This window comes from Silurus aristotelis, assembly GCF_946808225.1.
Source record: "Silurus aristotelis genome assembly, chromosome: 23".
Taxonomy (NCBI): Eukaryota; Metazoa; Chordata; class Actinopteri; order Siluriformes; family Siluridae; genus Silurus; species Silurus aristotelis.
In genome coordinates this window covers 1,081,353-1,098,259 of record NC_139596.1, presented here as the reverse complement: position 1 = coordinate 1,098,259, position 16,907 = coordinate 1,081,353, and the positions used below count along the sequence as shown (strand labels likewise).

The window sequence follows — 16,907 nt, the reverse complement described above, 5'->3', positions numbered from 1 at the left end:
ACTGTTCACATCCTTCTGTAAATCTCTGTGTATAGTAATAGGCATCTGTATATTATGGTCACAGAATTTATATATATATATATATATATATATATATATATATATATATATATATATATATATATATATATATATATATATATACACACACACACTGGCGATCAAAATTAGAGAACAATTTATAAACAATTGAACAATTCTGAAATAACGTCATCTTCACTGCTCAACAGTTGAGGGAGTTTTTGTCCTGTCTATACCATGCTACCAGAACACCTTTTCCACAAATTAACTAAGGCATTAAAAAAAAAAAAAACATTATTTTGCAGAAAACACACTGATCAAAATTAGAGAACACTTTCAAATACCTCCCCGTTATTGGTGTTAATCTGGTACCTGGTGCTAATTTCCTTGATTATCTGTAAACCCCTATTTAACTGGCAGCCTAACTTCCAGTTTCACCGACTCTGCAAGATGGTGGGCCGTTCTAAAGTGACTGAAAGCCTCCGGCAGCAGGTTGTCCAGATGAAGGCCAAAGGGATGACCCTATCAGCCATAGCAAGATAAGTTGGTCATTCCAAATCTGTGATTTCAAGAATATTGACTCTTTACAACATCACAAACTCATTCAAGTCCGCCAAGAAGGCTGGTCGCCCACGGAAGACAAATACAAGAGAGGACAGGATACCGCGGAGGATCTCAATTGGCAATAGTTTTCACACTGGAGCTGTTATTGCTCACCAGTTCAGCGCTGAACAGGGTAAGGATCTGTCTCGTCATACAGTGTCTCGATGTTTAAGAGCATTCGGACTGAAAGCCCACTCTGCAGTGACCAAACCTCATTAGCAGAAAGAATCAAAAGGCTAGACTAAGCATGTTGTGTGGACAGAAGAGAACTGGTCCAAAGTTCACTTCAGTGATGAAAGCAAGTTTAATTTATTTGGGTCCTATGGGAAACATTATGTTCGGCGACAAACTGGAGAAAGACTGAACCCAAAGTGTGTAAAGAAGTCAGTAAAAAGTGGAGGAGGAAGTGTCATGGTTTGGGGCATGTTTTCTGCAGCAGGAGTTGAGCCTCTTATACAGCTACATGGCAGAGTGAATGCAAATGTTTATCAGAACCTTCTTCAACAACATATGGTTCCTTCCCTGCGTTCATCACCCAATCAGCCCGCAGTGTTCATGCAGGACAACGCTCCATGTCACACAGCCAACGAGTAAAGCAGTTCCTTGAAACTGAAAACATTGAAATAATGACATGGCCTGCCCAGAGTCCTGATCTCAACCCAATAGAGAACCTCTGGAAAATCCTTGGTGACAAAGTTATGGCCAAGAAACCCACTACAGTCACCGAACTGTGGAGGAGACTGGAAGAAGAGTGGCCCAAAATCACACCAGAGCACTGTGAGAGACTAGTGCTGTCCTGTGACCGCAGATGTGCTGAAGTCATTCAGAGCAGAGGCCTGTACACTTCCTACTAATTGCTGACTGTTGTAACCTACTCTCTTCTGGTAAGGTAGAATTCTAACTTTGTATATCTATTTAACTCAGTTGATTCTAGAGTGTTGGTCTGTGCTTATTAGTTTGGTCAGGTGATTAATCAAGGGTAGTTTCAGTCTCACTCGAGGTGTGAATTGTGGGCAGGGCTTACTCACTTATATTGAAGGTGCTCCGCTACAGACATAGTAGGTAGCCCCCCTAAAGCCAGTAACGCTTGGTGTATATTTAGAAATTCTTATTTGTTCTTTTTCTTTTTAAAACACATTGATCTCAAATTAGGAGATCAGTCATGTGCCTCAAACCCATCTCTGTAGTCATCTCTTACAGACACAGACGTTCCCATCCACAGAACAGATGTCACATTGCCAGTAACCTCATCTACCCTCCCCTGTTGTCTCAATCTCAAACAGTGGTGGTAGGTGGGCTCTGGATTTGCCAGTCTGCTGTAAAGAAAGTAAAGACTTTATCACAGGCTTGGCTTCCCATTACACCTTTGACTTTCTGGCACTTACTGAAACCTAGATATCCCAACAGAACACTGCTACACCAGCTGCTCTGTCTTCTGCCTATGCTTTCTCTCACTCACCAAGAGAAACCGGTAGAGGTGGTGGTACAGGTCTACTTTTATCACGGAGATGGTGTTTCACACCTCTCCCTTTGTCTCATCTAACCATGTCTTCTTTTGAATTCCATGCAGTTTCAGTTCCCTCTCCAATTAACCTCTTCATCAGTGTCATCTACCGCCCTCCTGGTCCCCTTGGAGACTTTCTAGAAGAGATGGACACACTCCTCAGTACTTTCCCCTCTGACAGCACCCCTCTGACAGTTCTTGGTGACTTCAATCTCCCATCTGACAAACTTCAGTCATCTTGCCTCTTGCCTTTTCTGAATACTTTCTCCTTGACATTTAACAGCTGCCCTCCAACACACAAGGGAGGAAATGTCCTGGACCTGGTTTTCACCCGCCCTACTCCAGCTACAGACATGACTGCCACTCCACCTCCAATCTCTGATCATCACCTGGTTTCCTTTTTAATCACTCTTCCTATTTAACCTAAAAATAATTGACATGTCTCTCTTATCCGTCCTAACCTTCACTTTATCTCTCCCTCCTCTGTAGCTTCCTGTACTCTTTCATCTCTTCCTGACCCTGACTCCTTTTCCTCTCTACCCTTAGACATTGCTACAGACTTCTTCCTCTCATCTCTTTCCTCAACCAAGGACATCCTTTGTCTCTTGACTACAAAACCCAAGAAGACTTCTTGTCCCACACCCTGGCTGTCAGAAGTTTTGCGCAGCAATCGACGAGAACTGCAGATCTGCAGAGAGGAAGTGGAAAAAAATCACAACTCGATGTAGACCTCGCATCTTACCTCGCACTCCTGACCAAATTTTCTTTGGAGGTGACTTCTGCCAAAACTGCCTTCTACAAGGAAAAGCTTGAGGCCTCTGCACAAGATCCTCGTAAGCATCACAACATCTTCTCTTCACTACTCAACCCCCCTGCTGCACCTACTCCATCCTCCCTGACTGCTAATGACTTTGCCTCCTTCTATGATGAGAAGATTATGAAAATCTGCCAGACCTTCACATCCTCCCCAACAATGACTACACAACACAGCCGACAATCCACTTCGTCTCTGTCAAGCTTCTCAACCTTAACAGAAGATGAGATACTGCAAGTCATCCAATCTTGCAATCCCACCACCTGTCCTCTGGATCCAATCCCTTCAACTATGCTTCAGACCATCACACAAGATCTCCTGCCCTTCATCTCCACAATCATCAATGGGTCATTAACATCTGGCTATGTACCAACTACCTTCAAGCAAGCAAGGGTCATTCCCATCTTAAGGAAACCTGCTCTGGATCCATCAGACATCAACAACTACAGACCGGTATCACTTCTTTCCTTTCTTTCTAAATCTCTGGAACGCACTGTTTTTAACCAACTGTCTGTCTCTCTCTCACAGAACAACCTCCATGATCCTAACCAGTCTGGGTTCAATGCGGCACATTCCACAGAGACGGCCCTTTTGCCTTTTAAGCTGTCATCTGTACTTATCTTCCTGGACCTTTCAGCAGCATTTGACACAGTTAACCACAAGACACTTTTGTCAACCCTCAAAAGCCTCGGCATTTGCGGAACAGCATGGGAATGGTTTGCTTTCTACCTGGAAGGTCGCTCATACCAGGTAACATGAAGGGGATCCACATCTGCCCCGTGCAGACTCACCACTGGTGTTCCACAAGGCTCAGTACTTGGTCCCCTCTTTTTTTCCCTCTATACCCACTCCATTGGTGAAGTTATATCCTCACATGGGTTTTCTTATCACTGCTATGCAGATGACACTCAACTAATCTTTTCTTTCCCTCCATCCTATACCACAGCTTCTGCTCGGATATCAGCAGGCTTGACAGACATATCTTCATGGATGCGTGCTCACCAACTAAAAGCTGCATGTATCAGGTTCAAAACACTGATGCTTGCCTACAAAGCCAAAAATGGACCAGCACCATCTTACCTCAGTGACCTCATCACATCTCGCACGGCACCATGCTGTCTGAGATCCTCCAGCACTGCTCGACTGGTACCACCTTCTCTCAGAATGAGAGGTAAGTACACTTCAAGGCTCTTCTCTGTTCTGGCACCGAGGTGGTGGAATGAACTTCCCCTAGATGTCCGTACAGCAGAGTACCTGACTATCTTCAAGCGACGACTGAAGACCTTCATCTTCCTGAAACACTTAAATTACCACTTTCCAAGTTGGTAGAATTCAAGGGTTATGTTTATATTAAGTTTGTAATCTAGCATACCAGTGTAGATTTATTCATTACTAGAGACTCAAAGCACTTTTGTACATCGCTCTGGATAAGGGCGTCTGCTAAATGCCGCAAATGTAAATGTAAATGTAAATGATATCATAAAAAATGACAGATGAAATCTCGAGCAACAGCAATGACAACAACGAGAACCAGGATTACAGCAAGGATGAGACCAGTCCACACTTCATCTGTTAAATCATCACAGAGTGTTTATTATCTGCTGCATCAGTAAATCAGTGTTCACTCTGTAAATGTGTAGATTTATAGGAAAGTGTTTCTCCGACCTCTCAGGATTCGTCTCTCGCTCACAGGCAGCACTAAATCCTTCTCCAAGCTGCTGTGCTCAATCACACAGGTGTAGGTGTGTTTCTGCAGCTCCTCAGCTGAGACTTTCAGAATGCTCCTCTTCTGGAAGCTTCCATCCTGGTTGGGTAACGTCTCTCTGAGCTGCACGTCCTCGAGTACGTCCTCTCCGTCCTTCTGCCAGGAGATCATCAGTGTTTTGGGGAAGAAACTTGTAGCATCACACACACCACCTCTGGAGACCGCAAGTAAATCTGGAACACAGAAGCTGTAGGAGGAACTACAGAGACATAAATATAAAATCACTCCCTAAATGTATTTATTTATAAAGTACATAAGGGTTTTAACATGTTACATGTGTTAGAAGTGTTTTGTATTTAAATACAAATAGTGTATATATATTTTATTTGTATTTAAATATGAATGTTACAAAACATTAGAAGTTTCTGTGTGTGTGTGTGTGTGTGTGTGTGTGTGTGTGTGTGTGTGTGTGTGTGTGTGTGTGTGTGTGTGTGTGTGTGTGTGTGTGAGCGAGAGAGAGCAGGGGGTTTTCCAGAAAGCTTGGTTAACTTACCATTTGATAAATCCTAACCTCTGGGTTGATTTACCCCAAACAGGCATACCATGAGTATGTCGGTTCCAAAACACCTGAGAAGAGTTAGTTTAATCAACCTCCAACTGGTTACCCAGAGGTAATGCGCGTGCACAGTGCATATATATATAAAGACATTTTTATTGGATCGCCGATTTCACGAGTCACCATGGAAACTCAAAGCGGAAAAAAGAGAGTGGCGGAGTTCACAGAGGCGGAGTTGGAGGTTTTAATGCACTCTTATGAGGAGTTTAAGCCAATAATATTAAAAAGAAGCAATACAGCTGCATCGGCTAAAGCAAGAGAGATGTGTAAAGCAATATAAAAAAAACATTTTATTGAATTTTACTTTTATTGTTTTTCAGGAAATAAAGAAATAAACTGCCTGGCAGACCAGTGCAAAAAAATTAATAAAAGTAATTTTGACAGATCCTGTCTCTCAAAAGTCTTCCGTCTCTGTTGGCCTCTAAAATCTGTAGGTGTTCCTGTGGGCCATCTTCCTCAATACAAGGAGGGTGGCTCTCTCCTCTTATAGTGGCAATATTGTGAAGCACAACACAAGCCACTATAATGTCGCATGCCCTCTCTGGACTAACCCGGAGCTCACGCAGACACTGAAACCGAGATTTGAGGATCCCTATAGTCATCTCCAGCTTGGCCCGTGTTCGGCTGTGAGCCAGGTTAAACCGTGTCTGTGGTCCAGGCTCAGGTTCAGGGTAGGGTGTCATTAAATAGGGCAGACAAGGGTATCCTCTGTCCCCCAGCAAGTAACCATTGTACTGTCCTGTAATGATTGAAGTGTACAACACAAATATAGTAAAAAGGAAAAAAAAAACCCAATTGTATAAAGTAAAACATACCCTGCTGAAATGTCTGGCATAATGATGACTCGCGGAAAATTCTGGCATCATGCACAGATCCTGGCCATTTTGCCTCGAAATTGGTAGTGATTTGGGTTGCCTCACATATTACCTAGTTAGTGGAAAAAGTAATGACTTTAATGATTTTAAGAAGGGGAAAAAATCAAGTTGTTACCTGCACATTGATGCTATGAATAGATTTCCTATTAACACAGTCTCCCTCATTTATTGGTGGAGCTTTAATAGGAATGTGAGTGCCATCAGTGCACCCAATTACATTTGGAAACCCTGAAACAGAAAGTTATAGAAGTATAAAGTGTGTGTGCGCATAATGAATACATGTATAGATATAAATAATATGACTGAATATTAAATAAATATATATATATATATATGTGCCAGACATACTGTACGAACGGCTCTACACACAGTTGCCTTGCCCACATGCTCTGAATCGCCCACACGGTGTGTCACATTTGCGATATGCGGTTTTAAAAGACGTGATAAATAAACTAACGAATCTTTTGATAACGCTTTTTTAAATATTCATTAGGGTATGCAAACACATCAATACGCGGTCTTATAACCCTCTCCCGACGAACAAAACCTCGTATAATTTGTGCTTCTACGTCCACAGGATCCTCATCAAAAGGGCACGCCGAAGTTACACTGAAACATAACCTGCTCCCGAGCTGGTTATCTTCAGAGAGTCAGTTGCTATGGTTACATACATACCCAGAAAGTTACCTCCGTTTTGGGAACCGAAAGTTGAGGTTATCCACGAACTTACCCTTAAACATACCCAGGTATGTCACATAACCTGCTTTCTGGAATACCCCCCTGGACACACACTTAAGATAAACTCTTCTCCATCATAACCAAACTGGTAGTGCCCTCTAGTGGTGAATTCATCATCAAGATCACATCCAACAATCCACTGCCAAGTGTGAACTTCTGCACACACACACACACACACACACACACACACACACACACACACACACACACACACACACACACACACACACACGTATCCTAATTAATAAGATGTACACTAAATTTATATTTTATTTAAATCTGTTTTAATTTGGTTTTCATTTCTCATACTAAATAAAAGATCATCAGCATGAGCATCCCTACACCAGCCTGTGTTTCAGATGAACTTCATCTTGCTGTCATAGTAACTGATCTGCACTCCATCAAGCATCTCAACAGCAGTAAATACAAACACACACTGAATCTACATGTTCACTCTATAATTACTGTATACAGATGATGTTTTATGGATATTGTCTCCTCAAGATGATCCTAAGATGTGCTTCTTCTCTGTTCCTGCTGTGTTGTACATCTCCTCCTCTCCTCTCTGCACTGCTCTGAACTAAACTGACTCCATCCTTTTCTTTTCTTTCTCCTTGTCTTGCTTTATCACTTGACTCCATTTCAACTAATAAACAGAATATTTTTTTGAAAAGTAGAAAGTAATTCACATTAAAAATAAAAATAAATATAATTCATCTAAAATCTTAAATGACTTGATTGGGTTCCACTTTGTCAGAATGTGGAACAGAAGAAAAAGTGCTCTCGGGAAATATTTCCCACATTTGTTTCTCTCATTTCATTTCCAATTGATTCTCTTCTTCTTCTTCTTCTTCTTCTTCTTCTTCTTCTCCTTCTTTTTCTTCTTCTTCTTCTTCTTCTTCTTCTTCTTCTTTCAGCTTCTCCCATTAGGGGGCACCACGCCTCATCTGTCTCCATACCCCCCTGTCCTCTACATCTGCCTCTTTCACACCAACTACCTGCATGTCTTCCCTCACCACATCCATAAACCTCCTCCTTGGTCTTCCTCTTTTACTCCTTCCTGGTGTCTCCATCCTCAGCGTTCTCCTACTGATATACTCCATGTCCCTCCTCTGCACATGTCCAAACCATCTCAATCTCACCTCCCTCACCTTGTCTCCAAAACGTCCTACATGTGCTGTCCCTCTAATAAACTCATTTCTAATACTGTCCATCGTCGTCACTTCCAACGAACATCTCAATATCTTCAGCTCTGCTACCTCCAGCTCCACCTCCTGTCTTCTACTCAATGCCACTGTCTCTAATCCATACAACATCTCAGGTCTCACCACAGTCCTATAAACTTTCCCTTGCACTCTCACAGATACTCTTCTATCACAAATCACTCCTGCTATCACTCTCCTCCACCCACTCCACCCTCCACTCTTTTCTTCACTTCTCTAACACACTCTTCATTACTTTGCACTGTATTTCCCATTGATTGTTATAGTCGTGATATTGAAAACATAAAGTGACATCACAGACATAATAATGACTCATTTCACATAATTTCCATAAATAATTGACACTAAAGACAGTAATGTTTTGGAATAGTTTCTGATCATGTTTTCTGCGTGTATGTTCATGCGTGTCGTTTCAGTGTTTTAGAAATGTTAGTTTTGTTCGAATACACATGTCCCAGTATTTACTGTTTCTCCACTGTGTTTGTTTTGTGCAGCTGTTTGTTGGCTTTAATCAACACTGTGGATTTTTACTGAATTCTGATTTTCCCAGAATAAAAAAAATATATAAGACCTGATTACATTATTGCTCTGAGTGGTGACATTAGTGTTGTATTTACACTGTACCATATCTCATCATCCTAATAAAACATATGCTGTAAAACTGTTACTGTGTGTGTGTGTGTGTGTGTGTGTGTGTGTGTGTGTGTGTGTGTGTGTGTGTGTGTGTGTGTGTGTGTGTTGTATTTACACTGTACCATATCTCATCATCCTAATAAAACATATGCTGTAAAACTGTTACTGTGTGTGTGTGTGTGTGTGTGTGTGTGTGTGTGTGTGTGTGTGTGTGTGTGTGTGTGTGTGTGTGTGTGTGTGTGTGTGTTGTATTTACACTGTACCATATCTCATCATCCTAATAAAACATATGCTGTAAAACTGTTACTGTGTGTGTGTGTGTGTGTGTGTGTGTGTGTGTGTGTGTGTGTGTGTGTGTGTGTGTGTGTGTGTGTGTGTGTTGTATTTACACTGTACCATATCTCATCATCCTAATAAAACATATGCTGTAAAACTGTTACTGTGTGTGTGTGTGTGTGTGTGTGTGTGTGTGTGTGTGTGTGTGTGTGTGTGTTTGTGTGTTTGTGTGTGTGTATATGTGTGTGTGTGTGTGTTGTATTTACACTGTACCATATCTAATCATCCTGATAAAACATATGCTGTAAAACTGTTACTGTGTGTGTGTGTGTGTGTGTGTGTGTGTGTGTGTGTGTGTGTGTGTGTGTGTGTGTGTGTGTGTGTTTGTGTGTTTGTGTGTGTGTATATGTGTGTGTGTGTGTGTGTGTGTGTGTTGTATTTACACTGTACCATATCTAATCATCCTGATAAAACATATGCTGTAAAACTGTTACTGTGTGTGTGTGTGTGTGTGTGTGTGTGTGTGTGTGTGTGTGTGTGTGTGTGTGTGTGTGTGTGTTGTATTTACACTGTACCATATCTAATCATCCTGAAAAAACATATGCTGTAAAACTGTTACTGTGTGTGTGTGTGTGTGTGTGTGTGTGTGTGTGTGTGTGTGTGTGTGTGTGTGTGTGTGTGTTGTATTTTTTAATGCAAAAGTAAATATAATATATTTGACATTAGTTTATTTCTAGTGAAAAACCTGTGGTTTATGGTATAAACATGGAGACAGAAGGCAGATTGGTGACGTCACTGATCCACTTCTTAATCTGTGGCTCTGTATATTGTGCTTTATATAAATCAGCAAAGATGAGGGGGAGGGGGATTATATGGATATTACAGGACTGATCAATATATTAGTTAAAATCAGTTATTACTCGTCGTGTAATGCTAACGACGGATGCTTCCCTCATGGGCTGGGGAGCGGTCATGAGTGGCCTTTTGGAAGAGCCCCCTCTGCTGTGGCACATCAGTTGCCTAGAGATGCTGGCCATGCACTTCCTTCTGGACCTCAGATGAGACCATGTGTCGGTCCGTTAGGACAACACCTCTGTGGTTTCTTATATCAACCACCAGGAGGCGCTACGCTCAAATCTTTCTGTTCTCGTTACGCTCGCCTCAACGACTAATCAGAATTCAGAATCTTGTGACGTCACCGGTTTCTGGGGCGAACTGAGGAGTGCAGGAGAATCTTGAAAGTGAAAGTAGGAGATAATGGAGGAGGAAAGTGGACATCTAGTTTATATGTAATGTGATCTATCTATCTATCTATCTATCTATCTATCTATCTATCTATCTATCTATCTATCTATCTATCTATCTATCTATCTATATAAAGTAATGAGTATATTGTTGAATGTCTATCTGTCTATTGCAGTAGATGGGTTTGTTTCAGCTGTACAGGTGTAATGGAGCATGTAAGAGCACATGATAGAGTAGAATACAATAATAGAAGTAGAATAAAATAATAGAATATAAGAGGTATGATGACACAACATTAATGATAGAGATGTAATTAAAGTGTTGTTGCACTATAAATATTTGTTCTCGTGGTCCTGAGGAGGCTGTAAAAAGTGCAGTGTGGATGCTGCTGATTACAGATGTGTATAAACAGCCAGATGCATGATGATTTTACTGAGAAGGTTTTGTTATTATGAGTGAGCTGCTGTGAAGATCCACTGCAAAAGTGTTTAGGAGGAATATCTCATGTTTCAGTAGAACATTTCTACAGTGATGTTTCTCTTTAAAGTCGGAGACGAGTGTAAACACAGAATCTGAAGCACTGAGCTACAGCTATTAGTTTTTATTTCAAATTCGAGGATCATTGTTGGTTCACGTCTCACTTCCTGTCGTGTTTGTAGATGAGACCTGGAGATATCTCATCAGGTTAGACGGAGAAGCTCACACAGATTCATGATCCAAAGCTGGACAGATCCCTACAGCCAACTGACAAAACTGTAGATTCATTTCACATGAAGATGTTCTACAGGAGACCTTCCACAATATCAGTAATCATTTATTTTTATAAACCACTGAAATGTCTCCAGTAGATAAAGTTCAGTAGTCTGGACTCAGTGATGAAGGTGATGAAGAGTATTTATCTGATGCAGTGTAATTCGTAAATAATACACTGGGTGGCGCTTTAACACTGGTTTGAATAAACACTGGATTATGTTATAGTATGAATGTTGAGCTGCTGCATTCTGATTTCTGACACTAAAATAAGACATTAATGTTAAAAATAATCATCACTGACTGTAGGATTTGACTGAGGTTGTGTTTGTGTTTGTGTTGTGTAGATTTGTTGTGCTTTGTTGTGGACACAAACCAGTACACAAACCCAGATCACACACACATTACTGGATTACTGAACTGGACTATGGGACAGAGGTTTAGGACCTGAGGAGTCTGAGAGTCTAAAAACAGATCCTGTATGTAAAAAACCTGAACATATCCGAGTGAAGTGTTTATAAATCAGAAGTTTTACATTTATTATAAATTCACAGCTTTACATGAGTGTTTACTGAAACTCTATAAATCTGCATTAATATGGAATAAACACAAGGTTCAGGAATCAGGGTTTGATAAAAGTCTATAAAATGGATTCTGCAGTGAAATCACGTGATCAGAAGGTTGTTTAGTGATGAATCACCACGTGCTCTTTGTCTGATTGTAAATCACGTGGTTTCCTGTGTCTGAGTCGCTCTGACAGTGAAATGAAAGTAAAATGAAACAGTGAATAAACACCTCAGTCAGTAAACATCTGAATGTAATCAGCACTTTATTACACATGTTCAGTATTTAATATAAAAATATATTTTCTACAATGTGAAGAGGAAATCCACTGGTCTGTGTACAGGAAGGAGGTGACGGAGGATCTTCTGGGTTTCAGATGATCAGTTTCACAACAGACTGTAGATTCAGTTGTTCATTAATAATATCAGGTCACATTTTCAACACTGAATTTATACATCAATAACAGTTTAGTGAAAAAAGGACATGTGCAGGATTTAAATCCCATGAATTCATCAATAATATGAATGATTGTGACTGGAGTGTGTTTGTGTAGTTATACACAACTAATAAATACACATCAAATATTCTCATTTTCTCTTCTTTATGAAGTCATGAAGCCCATTTTAATAAAGTTGGGAGGCGTGTAAAATGTGTATAAAAGCAGAATGCAATGATTTACTATAGAAAACAAATTAAATGTATAAACAGGAAATGCACCATTTTAAGGAAAATATGAAGTCATTTTGTGTTTGATGTCTGCAACACGTCTCAAAGAAGTTGGGACGGGGCAACAAAAATGATTCTGTAATGAAAATCACTGCATGTGCTCATTAACACTTATCATTAAATATCATTGTCTGTGAAGCTTTTTATGAACATTATCCTAAAATCCTGCTGCATTTTCTGGGCCAAAATTCATTTAAAATATACTGAGGCAAAAATGTAAAACTGTTCTGTAGTCAGACAAATTAGTTTTTTGGAAATCCTGGATGCCACGTCCTCCAGATTAAAGAGGAGAGGGACTATCTGGCTTGTTATCAGTGCTCAGTTAAAAAAAGGTTGATCTGGTGTGGGGTGCATTAGTGCCTGTGGAATGGGCAGTTTGTACATCTGGAAAAACACAATCAATGCTAAAAGGTATATATATATATATATAATTTTGTATGAGATCAGCGACTGTCTCCTCAGATCTCACACAAATACAGATTGCCTTTAAAAGAAGAGTGGATGAAACACAGCGGTAAACATCACCCTGTTTTTTTAGATGTGTTTATATTTACATTTAGAGAATTTAGCAGATGCCTTTATCCAGAGTAACAGATAAATGTGCTTTTTGTCTCAGCAATGAATAAATCAACAATGTTTTTAATGCAGACATTAAATTCAAAATTACTGTATTTTTCCTTAAAATTGTAATGTACAGTTTATATGTTCCTGTGTAGAATTGTGTACTACATAGTACAATTTATTTTTGGAATAATTCCAAATATCATTTAACAAAATTCATTGGAGTTTTTAGTTTATTTGTACAGAACGTGTGTGTGTGTGTGTGTGTGTGTGTGTGTAGATCATTAGTGTATGTAGAGGTGGCAGTGAGCTCGAGTCCTTTAAAAGAACAGAGATATAAAATAAAAGTCAGACACAGAATGAAGAAAATCCACTTTATTGATCATTCAGATTGTTAGAGTGACAGAACAGATGCATTATGGGAGATTTGGTTGTACAGATGTGAGAAATGTGTTTAATGGATTGTATTAAATTTATGATCTCATCTTCATCCTACATTTAATCATTTATATACATTTACACTGGAAATAAACTGATACACCCCTGATATACAGATACACACTTAATCACTATAAAGAGATAATAACAATAAAGTAAATCAGAATCATGTGTGTGTGTGTGTGTGTGTGTGTGTGCGTGTGCGCGTGTGAAAGTTTATACTAAAAGTAAAAAATAAATGATTGTAAATCCTCATTCATCATCTACAGACGCTACAAAAAACAGGGGTTTGTACTCTCAATCCAGCTGTTCTCATCACATCTGCACGTGTTTGAGGAAACCTGACTAACCAGAACTGATTTCCCACAATGAGATGATCCTGATTGTGTTATTTGAGCTCAGATGTAGTTAATGATGAATGAAGAACAAACCCAAGGTTTAAATCTGAGAGAATTTACACAGAATAAAACAGAACCCCAGAATAATCCCCAATAATCCAAACCTCCTCCATCCACATACAGGAAGAACATCACACTGTAAGATACACTACTGGAATAATGTGTGTGTGTGTGTGTGTGTGTGTGTGTGTGTGTGTGTGTGTGTGTGTGTGTGTGTGTGTGTGTGTGTGTGTGTGTGTGTGTGTGTGTGTGTGTGAGAGATCCTCCTCTTCCTCTCCTCCTCTCCTAGAAAAACAGACAGACAGAAAGAGTTTGATCTCTGAGAAGAGATTTAATATGAACACAGACGTTTCTGCTGGATTTTCCCTCCACACACAGATTTATATTCCAGATTACAGTGTAAACATCATCATGTCTTACTCTCTCACTGCAGCAGGATCACACACTCTCACACTTTAGGAGTTATTGGAGGAAGAATCTCCTTCAGAGGCTGTAAAACATTCAAATCATCACAACGTGAAATCAAAACACTGCACATAAACACTGTAGTGGATTTAAACATCATTTATGGATCATAAAGTTTCACTTACAGGCTCTGGGTGGAACAGGTTTAAATCCTGAAACATAGATGATGAACACACAGTTATTATCAAATCTGTGCTCTTTGTTTAATTAAGAATTAAAGTGTAAATCTGTTCTGTAAAAACTTCACATCTGTTCCACTCACCAGAGTTCTTCTTCTTCCAGACCACAATTCCAGCAACACCAACAGCAACGAGAACAACGAGAGCCACGATGACACCAATGATGATCCTAATCGGTCCTCCATCTGTTAAATGATCACAGAGTGTTTATTATCTGCTGCATCAGTAAATCAGTGTTCACTCTGTAAATGTGTAGATTTATAGGAAAGTGTTTCTCCGACCTCTCAGGATTCGTCTCTCGCTCACAGGCAGCACTAAATCCTTCTCCAAGCTGCTGTGCTCAATCACACAGGTGTAGGTGTGTTTCTGCAGCTCCTCAGCTGAGACTTTCAGAATGCTCCTCTTCTGGAAGCTTCCATCCTGGTTGGGTAACGTCTCTCTGAGCTCCACGTCCTCCAGGACGTTCTGTCCGTCCTTCTGCCAGGAGATCATCAGTGTTTTGGGGAAGAAACCTGTAGCATGACACACCACCTCTGGAGAAGAAGCTTCTTCCTGGAACAGAGACGCCTCAGGACGATCTGCAAAGACACAAATATTTAATCACCATTATTTTTGTAATTATAAATCACACACACACACACACACACACACACACACACACACACACACACACACACACACACACACACACACACTGTAATTCTCCTGAACAATACTGCTTGTAATCTGCACGTCACTAAAATCCTGGTTAAGTTTCTATCAGAAGTGAAGCTGCAACTAATATTGAATATAATTGATAATGAAATTATTGATCAGTGAAAGTGGTTATTGATCAGTGAATGTGGTTATTGATCAGTGAAAGTGGGTATTGATCAGTGAATGTGGTTATTGATCAGTGAAAGTGGGTATTGATCAGTGAATGTGGTTATTGATCAGTGAATGTGGTTATTGATCAGTGAAAGTGGTTATTGATCAGTGAATGTGGTTATTAATCAGTGAATGTGGTTATTGATCAGTGAATGTGGTTATTAATCAGTGAATGTGGTTATTAATCAGTGAATGTGGTTATTGATCAGTGAATGTGGTTATTAATCAGTGAATGTGGTTATTGATCAGTGAAAGTGGTTATTGATCAGTGAAAGTGGTTATTGATCAGTGAATGTGGTTATTGATCAGTGAATGTGGTTATTAATCAGTGAATGTGGTTATTGATCAGTGAATGTGGTTATTAATCAGTGAATGTGGTTATTGATCAGTGAAAGTGGTTATTAATCAGTGAATGTGGTTATTGATCAGTGAATGTGGTTATTAATCAGTGAATGTGGTTATTGATCAGTGAATGTGGTTATTGATCAGTGAATGTGGTTATTAATCAGTGAAAGTGGTTATTGATCAGTGAAAGTGGTTATTGATCAGTGAATGTGGTTATTGATCAGTGAATGTGGTTATTGATCAGTGAAAGTGGGTATTGATCAGTGAATGTGGTTATTGATCAGTGAATGTGGTTATTAATCAGTGAATGTGGTTATTGATCAGTGAATGTGGTTATTAATCAGTGAATGTGGTTATTGATCAGTGAATGTGGTTATTAATCAGTGAATGTGGTTATTGATCAGTGAAAGTGGTTATTGATCAGTGAAAGTGGTTATTGATCAGTGAAAGTGGTTATTGATCAGTGAATGTGGTTATTAATCAGTGAATGTGGTTATTGATCAGTGAATGTGGTTATTAATCAGTGAATGTGGTTATTGATCAGTGAATGTGGTTATTAATCAGTGAATGTGGTTATTAATCAGTGAATGTGGTTATTGATCAGTGAATGTGGTTATTAATCAGTGAATGTGGTTATTGATCAGTGAAAGTGGTTATTGATCAGTGAAAGTGGTTATTGATCAGTGAAAGTGGTTATTGATCAGTGAATGTGGTTATTAATCAGTGAATGTGGTTATTGATCAGTGAATGTGGTTATTAATCAGTGAAAGTGGTTATTGATCAGTGAAAGTGGGTATTGATCAGTGAATGTGGTTATTGATCAGTGAATGTGGTTATTAATCAGTGAATGTGGTTATTGATCAGTGAATGTGGTTATTGATCAGTGAATGTGGTTATTGATCAGTGAATGTGGTTATTAATCAGTGAATGTGGTTATTGATCAGTGAATGTGGTTATTGATCAGTGAATGTGGTCAGTGAATGTGGTTATTAATCAGTGAATGTGGTCAGTGAATGTGGTTATTGATCAGTGAATGTGGTTATTAATCAGTGAATGTGGTCAGTGAATGTGGTTATTGATCAGTGAATGTGGTTATTAATCAGTGAATGTGGTCAGTGAATGTGGTTATTGATCAGTGAATGTGGTTATTAATCAGTGAATGTGGTCAGTGAATGTGGTTATTGATCAGTGAATGTGGTTATTAATCAGTGAATGTGGTCAGTGAATGTGGTTATTGATCAGTGAATGTGGTTATTAATCAGTGAATGTGGTCAGTGAATGTGGTTATTGATCAGTGAATGTGGTTATTAATCAGTGAATGTGGTCAGTGAAAGTGGTTATTAATCAGTGAATGTGGGTAT

At 39.5% G+C, this 16,907-nt stretch overlaps 1 protein-coding gene and 1 long non-coding RNA gene across 4 annotated transcripts in view; both read right to left on the bottom strand.

Annotated features, from left to right (window-relative positions):
- Nucleotides 1–5,551: 5,551 nt before the first annotated feature.
- Nucleotides 5,552–6,268, bottom strand: LOC310718460. Its single transcript, XR_014531164.1, has 3 exons — nucleotides 6,254–6,268; nucleotides 6,079–6,190; nucleotides 5,552–6,002 (listed from the first exon to the last, which is right to left on the bottom strand). It is a non-coding gene; the product is annotated as an uncharacterized lncRNA (long non-coding RNA).
- Nucleotides 6,269–13,214: 6,946 nt separating this feature from the next.
- The window catches only part of LOC310718415 (BOLA class I histocompatibility antigen, alpha chain BL3-7-like), a 13,683-nt gene continuing 9,990 nt past the window's right edge, over nucleotides 13,215–16,907 (bottom strand). The window contains exons 4-9 of one of the 3 annotated variants that reach the window (XR_014531148.1): nucleotides 14,616–14,912; nucleotides 14,418–14,519; nucleotides 14,281–14,307; nucleotides 14,111–14,180; nucleotides 13,951–13,975; nucleotides 13,215–13,896 (exon numbers count right to left, since the gene is read on the bottom strand). Coding sequence is in view for 1 of the 3 variants with exons in the window: in XM_083527233.1 (XP_083383359.1) it covers nucleotides 14,146–14,180; nucleotides 14,281–14,307; nucleotides 14,418–14,519; nucleotides 14,616–14,912 (461 nt within the window). In the remaining 2 variants the exon portion in view is untranslated. Of the gene's footprint in view, nucleotides 13,976–14,110; nucleotides 14,181–14,280; nucleotides 14,308–14,417; nucleotides 14,549–14,615; nucleotides 14,913–16,907 lie in introns of all 3 variants that reach the window. The other 2 variants (XR_014531147.1, XM_083527233.1) reach the window with 2 other exon arrangements.